Source organism: Euleptes europaea, chromosome 5 (assembly GCF_029931775.1).
Source record: "Euleptes europaea isolate rEulEur1 chromosome 5, rEulEur1.hap1, whole genome shotgun sequence".
Classification (NCBI taxonomy): domain Eukaryota; kingdom Metazoa; phylum Chordata; class Lepidosauria; order Squamata; family Sphaerodactylidae; genus Euleptes; species Euleptes europaea.
Genome location: NC_079316.1, coordinates 53,354,210 through 53,367,836, shown reverse-complemented (window position 1 = coordinate 53,367,836; position 13,627 = coordinate 53,354,210). Strand labels below are relative to the sequence as shown.

The window sequence follows — 13,627 nt, the reverse complement described above, 5'->3', positions numbered from 1 at the left end:
TATACCTTATGTCAGAATTCTAAAGGTGCCTGAAGACTCAAAAAGGTTGAAGGCCTTTACTGAAAATGGAAGACTATATCTTGCTCTGTCTCAACCAAATCACAGTTGACCACATTGTAAGTTAATTCTTATAGTTAGCAGTAGAAACATGAACTGGGTGCTGCCCCCCAAACAACAACTACAAAAGTCTGCAATCTGAGATTTGCTAGCCATTCCATCCATCAAGCAACAGACTGAATAGAAGATGTCTGGTTCTCCATTAGCTGTGGGGGCTAACAAGGAAGAAAGCTCTTTTCATGCATCAGTGGAGAGAACTCAAAAACCAGAGGGGCACAGAATAGATTAAAAACAATGGGCAGAAATGCACAGTAAGGTGCTGCTTTTCAACAATTTCTTTTCCTATACAAACAAGCCATGCTACACCAAATTATACTAAAGAGGTATTAATCACTGTCCGTGAGGGAACTTGACGTTCCATGCAACTCAAACCAGAACAGTTGCCACACAACAACTTCTTAGATATGCAGTACTTTTTAATATCAGTGTTCTACGATACAGGTTTTTAAAACAAAGTAGTGATGCTTACAACCCGATACTCCATTAATTTTCAGGAGCACATGAAGCATGCCTACTACCTTTTCCTCTAGGATTTTAAAGCAACTATTCCCTTCCCATTGTCTTAAGCATCCTTTTTCAGGCACAAAAATAAAAGGTACATTTTTTGCTTTCCTTCAGAAAATCAGCTAACAGTGACAAATAGAGTGGAACTCGAAATTTCTTTTTCAAGACAATTGTTTGTAACTCTACAACATGAAGAAGCCTGATACGGTGCATAGTAGAAGCCTAAGAAACAAGAACAAGTGCACCAAGGAATGTAGCTACTCTTCTCACCTATCCCTCTCTTTCCCAAGGAATAGCATTGTTTAAAAATGACAAAGCACCCAAGGGGGGGGGGACGAGCCCCCTTGAACAAACATCTTTGCAGCTGTTAGTGCATGGAGGAATCTTTAACATGGCCCTGAGGCCTGGCCAGACTAGGTTCCCAGCTCTCCTTCTATTGCCTGGAGCGCTGTCTCTCTCTCTCCCCTCAATTCTCCCACCCCTTTCCGGTACTTTGTCACCATTATAATTTGACTGCATTCCTGGGCATGTGACCCACTTTAAACAAAAACACACAGAGATATTCATCTCTTAAAAACTCGCCTACAAGTTTACCATCAGGAAAAGACAGGGGACCTGTTTGCAGTCTCTGTGCTTTACCTCCTGTTCTTACCCAAAATGGCAAACATTATGTCTAGTGAAAATTAAAGGAAGAATATCAGCTTTCAACATGAATTTCACAAGAGAATATTTTGGGCCAAATATGAATCCCCAACTTCACCTCTTAATGGTGTCAGGTGAGAAGGAAGGATGTGATCTTATTTATCTTACACATTTCTGCAAAGGCTCTACCCTTCATTTCAGACAACTGTTCAGCAGCCAGAAACTAAATTAGGGATTCAAAAGGGATACCCAACCTTTCAAATGAGTTGGAGAATACAAAGCCCTGAAGAGTCATGCATAGTGCAATAACTTGCTCCTTACCTACATTCACTCCAAGAAATCAGACTCTGCATATATATTATGATTAAGTCACAATTTAAAACGTGCCCCACATCTGCAGAATAAAGCTGCAGTCCTATTCACAGTTACCTGGGACTACGAGCGGGTGCTGCTAGACCCCATGGCATTTATGTGATTGGGTCCCACACAATGGTCCATTCTGTCAGTGCTGGTTCCAAGTTTTGGGGGGCCCTGGGCACCTAGTGTCCTCTGCCCCCACACCCACTTGTGCTTCCCTTCCCATCCACCTACCCACATGTCCCCCACCTGTGCATCCTTCCCACACCCACTTGCAAGCCATCCCACTTCCCATGCTCTCAAACCCTGCATGCTCTTTCTCCTTAACTGTGCTGGGAGTAATGCTTTAACTAAAGGTAAAGGTCCCCTGTGCAAGCACCGGGTCATTCCTGACCCATGGGGTGACGTCACATCCCGACGTTTACTAGGCACACATTGTTTATAGGGTGGTTTGCCAGTGGCTTCCCCAGTCATCTTCCCTTTACCCCCAGCAAGCTGGGTACTCATTTTGCCGACCTCGGAAGGATGGAAGGCTGAGTCAACCTTGAGCCGGCTACCTGAAACTGACTTCCGTCGGGATCAAACTCAGGTCGTGAAACCACCCCATAAAACAAAGTCTGCCTAGTAAACGTCAGGATGTGACGTCACCCCATGGGTCAGGAATGACCCGGTGCTTGCACAGGGGACTACCTTTACCTTTTACCTATTTCTCTCTAACTGAGAAGTCAGGTGGGTTTAAAGAGATTGTGAACAAAAGCCAAGAGGAGGCAATAGATTGAATCAGGGCCAATAGAATGAAGCTCAATCCAGGACAAGGCTGTGGTACTCTTGGTCAAAGACAAAACTGCTCAAGGATTGAGAAGTCAGTCTGCCCTGAACGACATTGCACTCTCTCTAAAGGAGCAGATTTGTAGCGTTGGGATGCTGCTGAATTCTGGTTTACTGATAGAGGCTCAGGTCTCCTCTTGAGCACATAATCCTTTTATCAGCTTCAGGTGATACGCAACTATGAGCATTCCTCCACAAGCATATCTGACTATGGTAATCCACGCTCTGATTACATCCAAGTTAATATTACTGTAATGCATTTCATGTGGAGCTGCCTTTGGAAACTGTCCAGAAATTTCATCTGGTCCAAAATGTGGTGACCAGGCTGTTGTCAAGAATTGGATACAGGGATTTTTATCACCCTATACTGAAAGCGCTACACTAACTGCCCATATGTTTGGGGGCAGAATTCAAACTGCTGGTCTTACCAGGACAGGATACACTTGAAGGTCACTTGAAGAACTTTCTCTTCTCATATTGTACAGCTCACCAGTTGATCCATCTTCCTAAACCTTCTTCTCGTGCTCCTGCCTGTCTGCAGCAAGGAACCAGAGATAGGCTTTTTTGAAGGTGGCACCTCATGCCTGAAATGTTTTAGAAGTTTTTGTTCTGAGACCGCTGAAGCTCTTAGGCTCCAGACTATGTAAAACAACCCGATAGGCGTGGAATGTTGACACGTCCTGTCAGAGCATGGAAATGGAATAAAAGTTCTTGCCCCAGTATAATCAGGGCCCAGTTATTTTTGCTTGTTAGAGCGACTGGGTGACCAGCTGGAGTAAAACTGTTTTTCTTGATAACGATCTCTGGGTCTCTTCCCCCCCCCCCGAACCCCCGTTTTCTGCAACAGTTCATTTACACAGCTACAAGAGAGGTAACTCCTTCCCAGGTGGGACCTCCTTTTCTTCCCCTTTATCTCCAATTGAGCAAGCACACAAATATCCCATGAGACTTTTCTACTGTACAAGCTTTCGAGCTTCATAAGCACCCTGTGCACTCTCTCACCAGCAAAAATGTTTTCCTCACATCGCCTCCTCCAAAAGCTGATACTAAGACAACAAATAAGCCTAAATCTAGCAAAGCACCATGTTAGGATGTTTACAGACACAGGATTGCACTTGAACCAAATAAGAGTGCTGGCCTATCATGCCCTCAGGCATTCTGCTATCCCCATTAGGAAGAGGCAGAGGCTTTTCTTATCTATCATTTATCCACCCTGTCACTCCAAAGAGCTCTCTGTTCTGCTGAGTTTCAACGTAGCTCAAAACTATTTCTTGATTTTCTAAAGGTCCATATTTAAGCAGCAACACAGTGCAGATGTCCCAAAGTGAAAGATTCTACAAAAAGGCAATGCAGAGGACATAGCACACAGAGAGGGGGGAAATCAGTTTTTCCCTTCAGACCACAGCTTACTTGTGGAATGACTCAAAGCAGTAACCAAACATGTTATGAAGGAAGATACCTTCATCGTATTCATCCTGAATCTTCATCTCTTAATTTGTGCATTACAGCTTGCAATTATGGTCAATTTATTCTAAAGCTTACAACAGACAGACAGACAGGGTTGGTTTGTGTATATATCTAAGGATAGTGTGTGTGTGTATATATACATAAACATAATAGTATATTACTTGTATGACATGGCTATAAACCAAAATTGCTACCTGCATGACACAACTATAAACAAAATTAATCAACCACTTGGGTTATTTACAGCAGTTCTGATATGTACGAGTTTTGAGAGCCAATGAAAAAGAGGACTTCCTTCTTCCTCTTTATTTCCAGGCCATTCATCACATAATATCACATTTTGAAATGAATCTTCAACAATGACTGGAGCTAGAATCTTTCTTGGGGCTGTTATTTTACACGAATCACAGTATAATGCCCAGAGGTCTAGCTGTGCTAGTCTGTTGCAGTCGCCCATGAATGGCATTTTTAATGGCATTTGGGCAGCTCCCACACCTATGCATTAAATACCCCTCGTTGCACCACTTCCAATTTGTTTGCTACCTGGAATTAAGTCCCATTGAATTTATTCCCAAATAGGTACACTTGGAATCATGGCATTTGTTTAAAAATACTCCGTACAAAATATAAGAAGGCGTATTTCGCCAGGTTCATTTGGCCCTTCTGCAACTGTATTAGTATGCAGTCTCCTACCAGGAGGTCCACAATCCTGATGAATGTGAAACATCCCAGCAATCCCCTTCTGCATATTAATAGAAATTATACAGACTATAGAACAATTTTGCACAGTCAGCCCCCTATTAGTTCCCTGTAAGCACAGAAACAAAGTGCCATCTGCATCTGATCTTAGAGCCAAACTAGCCACGGTTGCCTTGAGGACACTGCCACCATTTTAAAGTGATTTTAAAATGCCACAAGTACCTGATCAGGATTGAGCCCGCAGTGTGTCAGGCTGAGGGGCTCTTGTCCCCCAACGGCTACTTCAGCATTTTAAAAGGTGTTGGGGGGGGGGACGGGACAGCAGCTCAGGGGGCTGAGGAGGCCTAATCTGGCGCTCGTGATATTCTAAAACGGCAGTGGTGGCCAGTGGCAGACACAAGGACGTCGTTATGTCTAATGATTTAGGGACAAGCTAGACATTATCCTACCCCTCCAAAAAAATTTGCAACTGCAGGACAGCCTCCAGCTATTTGGATCAGTATTTTTTTTTTAAACAAACAAACCTTTCCCACTTTCAGCTGTACTTGAAGCAGTTTCCAATAATCAATAACCACTACAATAAAACACAGAAACAGCAGAAACAATACAGCCAATTTACATAATCTCTGCCCAATCAGGAAATGTATATATTTGTAAATCCAAGAAACAGAGCAAGCCAGAACCAGTGGAAATTGGAGATTACCTTCCAGAAGCCATGACTTCAAAAACCAGCCAACAAGGAAAATCAGCCTGCAGAAACAAAACCACCTTTCTTGCACATTTGGTATACTCTAACCTGAAAGGGTTCCTTACATAATTCCTAAAATATAATTTGTATTGCTATTTCAAAGTTTTGCCAAGATTCCACAGATGCTAACTCAAACCATTGGGGGGCGGTCATTAAGGATTTATATGAGTCTATTGAAACTTCCCATCCCACACCTTCTGATCTGTATGGACATTTCCAGAAACACACAATCCTACATATTAATGCACAGAAGTGTTAATATTCCTATTCAGAGAATGTCTGCAAGGCCTTCTCTAAGTGTGTTCCTAAACCAAAGTACATGTCCATGGGCACTCATAACTGTAATTGTTGCTCCAGATGTATTAGTCTCCTTGTCATTTACTGTGAAATAATGCTGCTGTCACCAGCACCCCAAACCTGGTATGTTCCTTTCCACACCTATTTATTACTGTTAATTCTGAAATTGTTATTATTGAATTGTTAACCAAAACTTACTCTTCACAAGTAGAAGAATGTTACCAAATCTACTATAATAAGTTACTTTCCCAAGATCCACTTGTCTAGCTTTCTCCTTGCTTTTAAAAAACTAAATATATGTTCACTTGAAACTACGTCCTCCTTCTCTGAACCTCATAAATGCATCCAAAAATGTTTCTTTATAGAACATTTTCCAGCTGCTGGAATTAAGGCAGCTATACACATTAAACACAGACAACTGCTGTGTGCACAAAACATGCACACGTCTTTGAACACCCACATATATGCATCTAGGAGTTCTGGGCCAGTCACATAAATGTCATCCATACCACTACATAAAACATTTGTATAAAACATGATGTACACAGAAAGATCACATTTGCCACACAGTGTGTATAACTGCTCTTATAACCTAACCCCTACTGCAGGTTACACCTATGAAACTACACTTTTATTAATGACCATTTCCCTGTCTCTGAAAGAAGTATTCCCTCTGCTTTTACAAAATTCCGAAGAACATACTTATACTTCAGGACCTAGTCCTTATAAGAGAGCAAGCATTTTGAGCTTCACCCTGCAAATCCCGCATTTGATTTAAATTCAAGTACTAGTCCAAGCAGCAGATTTTACCCTGTTTGTTATGTGGTGGTGGAAAGTGCCATCAAGACACAGCCAGCTTATGGGAACCCGGCAGGGTTTTCTAGGCAAGAGATGTTCAGAAGTGGTTTGCCATTGCCTGCCTCTGCGTAGAGACTCTGAACTTCCTTGGTGGTCTCCTATCCAAATACTAACCATGACCAACTCTGCTTAGCTTCTGAGATCTGATGAGATCAGGTTAGTCTGGGCCATCAGTACTGCACAATTTATGCTAAATTGTTTTGGAGGCAGACCACCCTAGTCTTCATTCTACACAAAGCTGTACACAGGAGTGAAGCTCTTCTGATTTCTGAATCTTAGGGACAAACTTTTTTGTCCCAAGCAACAACAAAAAAAGCAGACATCTACATGTGAAGATGTGTCAGAAAACAAAGGGTGGATAAAAGATGAGAGCTGTACTTAGCCAGCCACACTGGGAGCAAGGCATGCCTTATTGCCACTGCCACAGACTAATCTCAGACCCATGGCCACTGCACAGGTCCATGAGATAACGATGGGCATAAGCCACACCACCACTTTCTCCTATGCTGCTGGCTCCAGTGGTATTGCAGGACCTCAGGATCTTGCCTAGGTTCCTTGGGCAGAAAGCCAACTCACCGTGGCAAGCAAAAGGATATTGCATTCCTTTGTTTGGGAGGGTTCCTGGGGACTGTCTAGGTTAGGGGGTCACCAACCTTTCTGAGACTGACACACCTTCAGAATTCTGACACAGTGTGATGGGTACAACCACAAAATTGCTGCCAATTACTGCCAAAATGTCAGGGAGTGATGTCATGCATAACTCTAACAACAGCTCTTCTACATTTCAGGCAGAAGCTCTGTTTGACAGGATGCCTATTAAAAGGAACATATTATTTAAAAATATTTTTCTTGCATACACACACATTCAGTCTTACAAGTGAAGATCCTTGTGCTGTGGTGGCTGATACCGTTGAAGCAACTTTTTAAAAATCTGAACAACCAACCAGATCTCCAGTGGCCATTCAGAAGGCCTGCTGAGCAAAAGCTCCATCTGGGCCTACCTTCTAACACTTGATGAGAGCCAGGAAAGGTACTGACAGGCACCATGACACCCTGAGCACTACATTGAGAACCTCTGGTCTATGTCATAAGAAAATCATTAGTCACTAATGTGTAGCCATAAAGTCAACAAATGCCATTCTACTATTCTAAAATAGGACAACACCAATACAATAGTTTGTGTCAATAGCAATAGAGAAGGCTAGGAAAGTTCCAGACATCTAGGGAGCAAATCTAAGCAAGTCTACTCAGAAGTAAGACCCATTTTATTCAGTGGAGTTTACTTCCAGGAAAATGGATGAGCTTCAAAAACTTCCCCCCAAAAATCAACTAGTGATTGCTTCTGGAAACAATGTTCTTGTGTAATGGTTTACCAGAGGAGGTCAGGAAAGCTCCCACTCTCCTGGCTTTCCACAAACTATGCAAAACTGAATTATTCAAGAGGGCTTTTCTGCACTGCACGAAATGGTTCTACAAACTTGCTTGGATAAATGGTTAGGGTCTGTGGCCTATACTGCTTTGTATAGCTTACTGTAAGTAGGATCCTATTTATGTAATTTCTGTCTGCTCAATGTGTCTTGTGGATATTTATTCCATGCTTCAGTTCCTTTTAGTGGTTCCAGACTTCTAAAATCCTAATGCATTGGTTACTGAATGTCCCATTTTTGTGACTGTACTGGCTCACTATGCCTTGAGTCCCTGTGAGAAAGACAGACTATAAATAATGTAAATACATAGTTAAATAAAATAAAAATAATGAAGCAAGCCTTGGCAAGTTTCCAAGTTACTGTTTTTACTGGGTCCAGTTGTTTTTTAATCGGATGCTTTGGAAGCTTGCGGCTTTTTATTTCATAGTGATTTACATAAGAACAACATTAATACATTTGATCTCTTTGAACACCTTTGTCTCATTCATCTTTAGAACTACTGTACAAGATAAGCAAATTAGAGCACAATCCTATGCAGAGTTACTCCAGTCTAAGGCCTTTGAAATGTATGGGCTTAGACGGGAATCATTCTCCTTAGGATTGCACTGTTAATTCCTATTTTAAAAGACTGAGAAATCAGGTTGAAAAGGAGCTACCTGAGCAAAGTATCAATAAGTTCCTAGCTGAGACAGAGTTTAAATTCCTAGTATAATACACAGTTGCCCTGGGTTAGCTCAAAGGCCAAAAACAATACAAAACTAAAACTAAAAAAAAAAAAACCCACTGGAATTTTCCCAACATGACACCAATAATTAGGACCACCACAACGTATCCTCAACATGTATTCTCTCTTTTCAATTATCTTCAAACAAAAGCAGACATAAATCCCATTAGGTCTTAACCAATTTAATGTATAATCAATATACACTAACAGTAAGCAGCTCCCTGTCTTGAGTCCACACTTGTAAACAGAGAATGCCAAAGCTTCGATCTTCATTATGATACCTATTAATCATCAATATATCTAATTCTAAAAATGGCCGAACCTATGGACACTTAAACCCAAAGACTAGAGCCACGAACACTCAAGACAGTTCTTTCTACAAACCTGAAAAAAGCTCTGGGTTTGCAGAAAAATCTCAAATAAAAAAATTAATGGGGGTGAAACTCCCCTAAAAATAATAGATGCAGTGTCCATAGCTTTAAGAAAGAACATCCTCTGCAGTGGCCATTGTGGAGATTGCTAGGAAACCACAACAGTATTGGTAATCTTTGAGCCTTGGTTTCTGTCAGTAAAAAGCAGGTGGAGGGGCAGGGCTGTTTTAGCCTTTGAGGAAGGATTCACTGGGACCAGATCAGACAGCAATGAAATGACAACTTGATACCACGTGACTTGAATTTGGGTTACCAACCTCCATGTGAGGCCTGGAGATCTCCCAAAATTACAACGAATCTCTAGACTACAAATATCAGTTCCCCTGGAGAAAATAGCTGCTTTGGAGGATGGATTCTATGGTATTATACCCTAATGAGTCCTTCCTTTCCCCGAACCCTGCCCTCCCCAGCTTCAAACCCTCAAATCTCCAGGAATTTCCCAATCTGGAATTCCTGAATGATTCACCCAGGACTGGCTACCTGCTACTGTTCAACAGCAGCCACGCCATGAAAGCCATAGTAGTGTAGTAGAGAAAGCTGGGGTGTTAAATCAGGTAAATAAAAAACAAAAATAGGTGAAGATAGAGGGCAGATAAAAGGTAGGTAGGCTGGTGGGTAGGAAGGAGAGAAGGAAGCAGGGAAAGGTAAGGATATGGAGATACCCAGGAGGAGGGAAAGAGGAAACAGTGTAAGGATCACATGTGGAAGAGGAGTACTACTGCCCTGGCACGCATTCAAACCAAGCAACCCCTTCAATGAGCAGCTCATATTGAATGCAAAATGCTGAACCCCTGTTCATTTCCACTGCTCACACTATCACATTACTAATAACCCAGCAATATTTCAAGAGGAATCAAAATCCAAAAAATTCAATCAGACGAAGTCTCCCAGCAACTTCCATGAATGTTTTAGTTCTCTCTAGAGATTATGCTTTCTCCAATAATTGTACATTCCCCATAGCTGACTGAAACTTTATTCTTTTCCCTTTCACTTTGGACACAACAGCAGAGGTCCTGCCAGCTAGCTACAGCACCTGTCGTGTTCGACACCTGACCCCTCCTGCATCTAGTATAGAGCTTATTCTTAATGAAAAATATTAAAATTAATTTCCTCAGAAGGAAAACAATGTAGTGCAGCAAGCGGATCCCAGGAGTTGCAAGGTACAACTATCATACTGCTCTCACCCTGCAAGGTACAACTATCATAACGCTCTCACCCTGCCAATTTCAATGAACCTGGTACCTGAAACACTAGCGTAAAGCAAATTTCACTACCTTTTTCTATACTACCTCAACCCAAAGTCCTTACTGTCCCATTCAGGAGGATTTTAAAACAGATTAGCAGAATTAGAGATTTTGGAAAGAGGTTTATGTTGTAAAGTGGTAATTGGGGAATCATTTGCTTTGAAGAAGTCCACTACTATATATATAAACATATATACCGCCTGCCTTATACTATTTGTTCATCTAGCCCAATAAAATCTGTTTTGACTTGCAGTAACTCTCTAAGGGCCTAACAACACCTTACGTTTTCCCCAGGTCAGGTTGAGAAATGTTTTCTGTGCACCTCCTAGGCACGCATATTCCCAATCCAGATCAGAACCACAGCACAAGAAAGGGGGTTTACTCAGCTGAAGAGCTCAGAGCTCTATATATCCCTAGAACCACCAGTGTGGTGTAGTGGTTGATAGTTTAATCCCGCATCCAGGTTCAGATCTTCACTCTGCCAGGAAGCTTGCCTGGTAACCTTGGGCTCTTTCAACCTAACCTACCTCACAGGGTTGTTCCAAGGATAAAACACAGGAGAAGAGAGCCATGAATGCCACCCTGATCTCTTTGGGGAAGGCCAGGATGCAAGCATACTGAATAAACAAGTCACAGCAGACTCACAATGGCTACTATGGCTGAAGGTAGGGTTGCCAGGACCCTCTTCACAACCGGTGGGAGGTTTTTGGGGTGGAGCCTGAGGAGGGCACGGTTTGGGAAGGAGAGGGACTTCAATGCCATAGAGTCCCATTGCCAAAGTGGTCATTTTCTCCAGGGGAACTGGTCTCTATCGGCTGGAAATCAGTTGTAATAGCAGGAGATCTCCAGCTAGTACCTGGAGGCTGGCAACCCTAGCTGAAGGCGCATGTACAAATGGCACTATAATTTTAGTGACCAAAGCCAACATTTGAATTTCCCTCATACGTAAGTACAAAGGTCCGTGGAAAAAAGTAACAACCAGAAAATCATTTAAAATTTGAATGTATTTCCTCCTACTTTCTATACATTCTGAAGCGATACATTTGAGACTACAGTCGTGTTAGGGTATCACTGGTGGAAAATGCATGAGGTCTTGGAGGAAAATGCATGAGATCTACCCATTATCATTTAGGAGAGGCCAGGACAATAAAGCTGGCTACAGTGCTGCCAGGTGAAATCCCTAGGCTGACCATGATGCCCGCGAAAGCCTGGCACAGGCCCTAGCTAACAAAGCCATTTATATTGTCGAAGGCTTTCACGGTCAGAGTTCATTGGTTCTTGTAGGTTATCCGGGCTGTGTAACCGTGGTCTTGGTATTTTCTTTCCTGACGTTTCACAGTCAACAATAGCCATGCAGATTAGCTTTGGATTTCACACATTAACAGATCACTTCAGGATACAATGGTTCCATATTAACATACCACACCCTCATTAGCACATTATCTGGATACTTACAGGACAATGGTTAGCACATTACCTTTGATACTTTTTGCAGGACAATGATTCAGCTCAAACCCAACCCCCTTCTGACTATATATTACTCTTCCTACACACCTGACACTGAGAGACACTGTCCTTCAGTGTTATTCCTCTGAAGATGCCTGCCACAGCTGCTGGCGAAACGTCAGGAAAGAAAATACCAAGACCACGGTCACACAGCCCGGATAACCTACGAGAACCATTTTTGTTTGTTAGAAAATATTTTTGTTAGTCTTTAAGGTACTACTGGACTCTTGCTCTTTTCTACTAAAGCCATTTATGCATGGGAGGTTTTGCCTTGGATTTGCCGCTTTCTATACCCACAGTTTCCCCATCTGAATTCTCAAAACTCTGCATGGGGGCTTGTTGTGGAGTTTGGAGAATTCGGGTGGGGGAAACGTGCATTTACAGGGCAGCGAATCCAAGGCAAAACCCCCCCTGCATCAATGGCCCCAGTCTCCTATGAGAGCGACCCAGCATAACTCGGCTCTTCAACTGCTTGAGGGGGGGGGGGTCTTCAGGCCCATAACGAGTTCCGCCCTGGCCCTCCTCCCACGCGCGGGGCTATCCAAGCTCCTCGTGGGGTTCTTCGAGGGGGGGGCTTCTCTTCTCCTCTCCCTCCCGCGGCCGCCGAGGTTTCGGACCGCCCCCCTTTCCTCTGACAACGCGGGCGGAGCCTTCGTTACAGGGGCGCGCGCCCCCACCCCCCTTAGCAACCGGCTAGGCCGCGTCGCCTCGTATTTTCCCAGCGGGCCTTTCCGGGCCTCGGCGCTTACAGGTCGGCGCCGAGCGCGCTGAAGCCAGCGTTGAGGCAGGAGCGGGCGAGGCGCCTCCAGAGCACGTCGCGGGAGGTGAAGCGGCCAAGGCGGCGGCAGGTCTGGCCCAGGCGGCCCAAGGCCCGCGCGTCCAGGTACGAGCAGATGAGCAGCAGCAGTTCCTCCGGCAGCCCCCACAGCGGGCAGCGGGTCTCGGCCTGCGGGGGGCTGCCTGGCCTCCCCATGGGGTGGCGGCCCAGCTCGGCCGGGCCCGGCAGCGACAACACCGGAGCTGCCGCCGCCGCTGGGCCCGGGTAGGCCGCCGCTTGTCGGGGGCGGCGGTTCCTCCCCGCCTGGCCGGCCGGCCGGTCACATGGGCGTGTCCCGCCCCCGGTAATGAATTAATTAAACGGCTTGGCGAAAAGTTCGGGTCCTTTCTGGGGCGATCAGGACAGAGGACGGGAACTGAACCGGCCCTCTCCCCCTCCCCTCCTCCCCGTGCACCCACATTTCTCCCTCACCAGAGAAAATCGTTGCAAATCATGATCAATAAATCGTGATCATTAGCACATTATCTTGATAATTACAGGACAATGGTTAGCACATTAGCTTTGATACTTTTTGCAGGACAATGATTCAGCTCAAACCCAATCCCCTTTTGACTATATATTACTCTTCCTACACCCTTGACACTGAGAGACACTGTCCTTCAGTGTTACTCCTCTGAAGATGCCTGCCACAGCTGCTGGCGAAACGTCAGGAAAGAAAATGCCAAGACCACGGTCACACAGCCCGGATAACCCACAAGAACCAATGAACTCTGACCGTGAAAGCCTTCGACAATATTATGATCAATAAACGTTTTAATCTGGAGCAGACCAGTTGGAGGCGGACCAAGTGTCAATGAATTGATATTGTTTTTTAAAAAAAGCATTGTTCCTTGTTTCAAACCAATACAGTTCTACTGTGTAATCTGACAGCTTCAAACAACTCAGAGCATCAGACACCCTGTAACTCCAGAGATCTGGTCCATGAGGCCATGTAGAATAG

At 44.0% G+C, this 13,627-nt stretch overlaps 1 protein-coding gene across 1 annotated transcript in view; it reads right to left on the bottom strand.

Annotated features, from left to right (window-relative positions):
• The window catches only part of FBXW4 (F-box and WD repeat domain containing 4), an 85,377-nt gene extending 72,553 nt beyond the window's left edge, over nt 1–12,824 (bottom strand). The window contains exon 1 of the mRNA XM_056849512.1: nt 12,599–12,824. Coding sequence (XP_056705490.1) covers nt 12,599–12,822 — 224 coding nt within the window. The 5' untranslated portion in view covers nt 12,823–12,824. The remainder of the gene's footprint in view (nt 1–12,598) is intronic.
• Between the last annotated feature and the right edge of the window lie 803 nt (nt 12,825–13,627).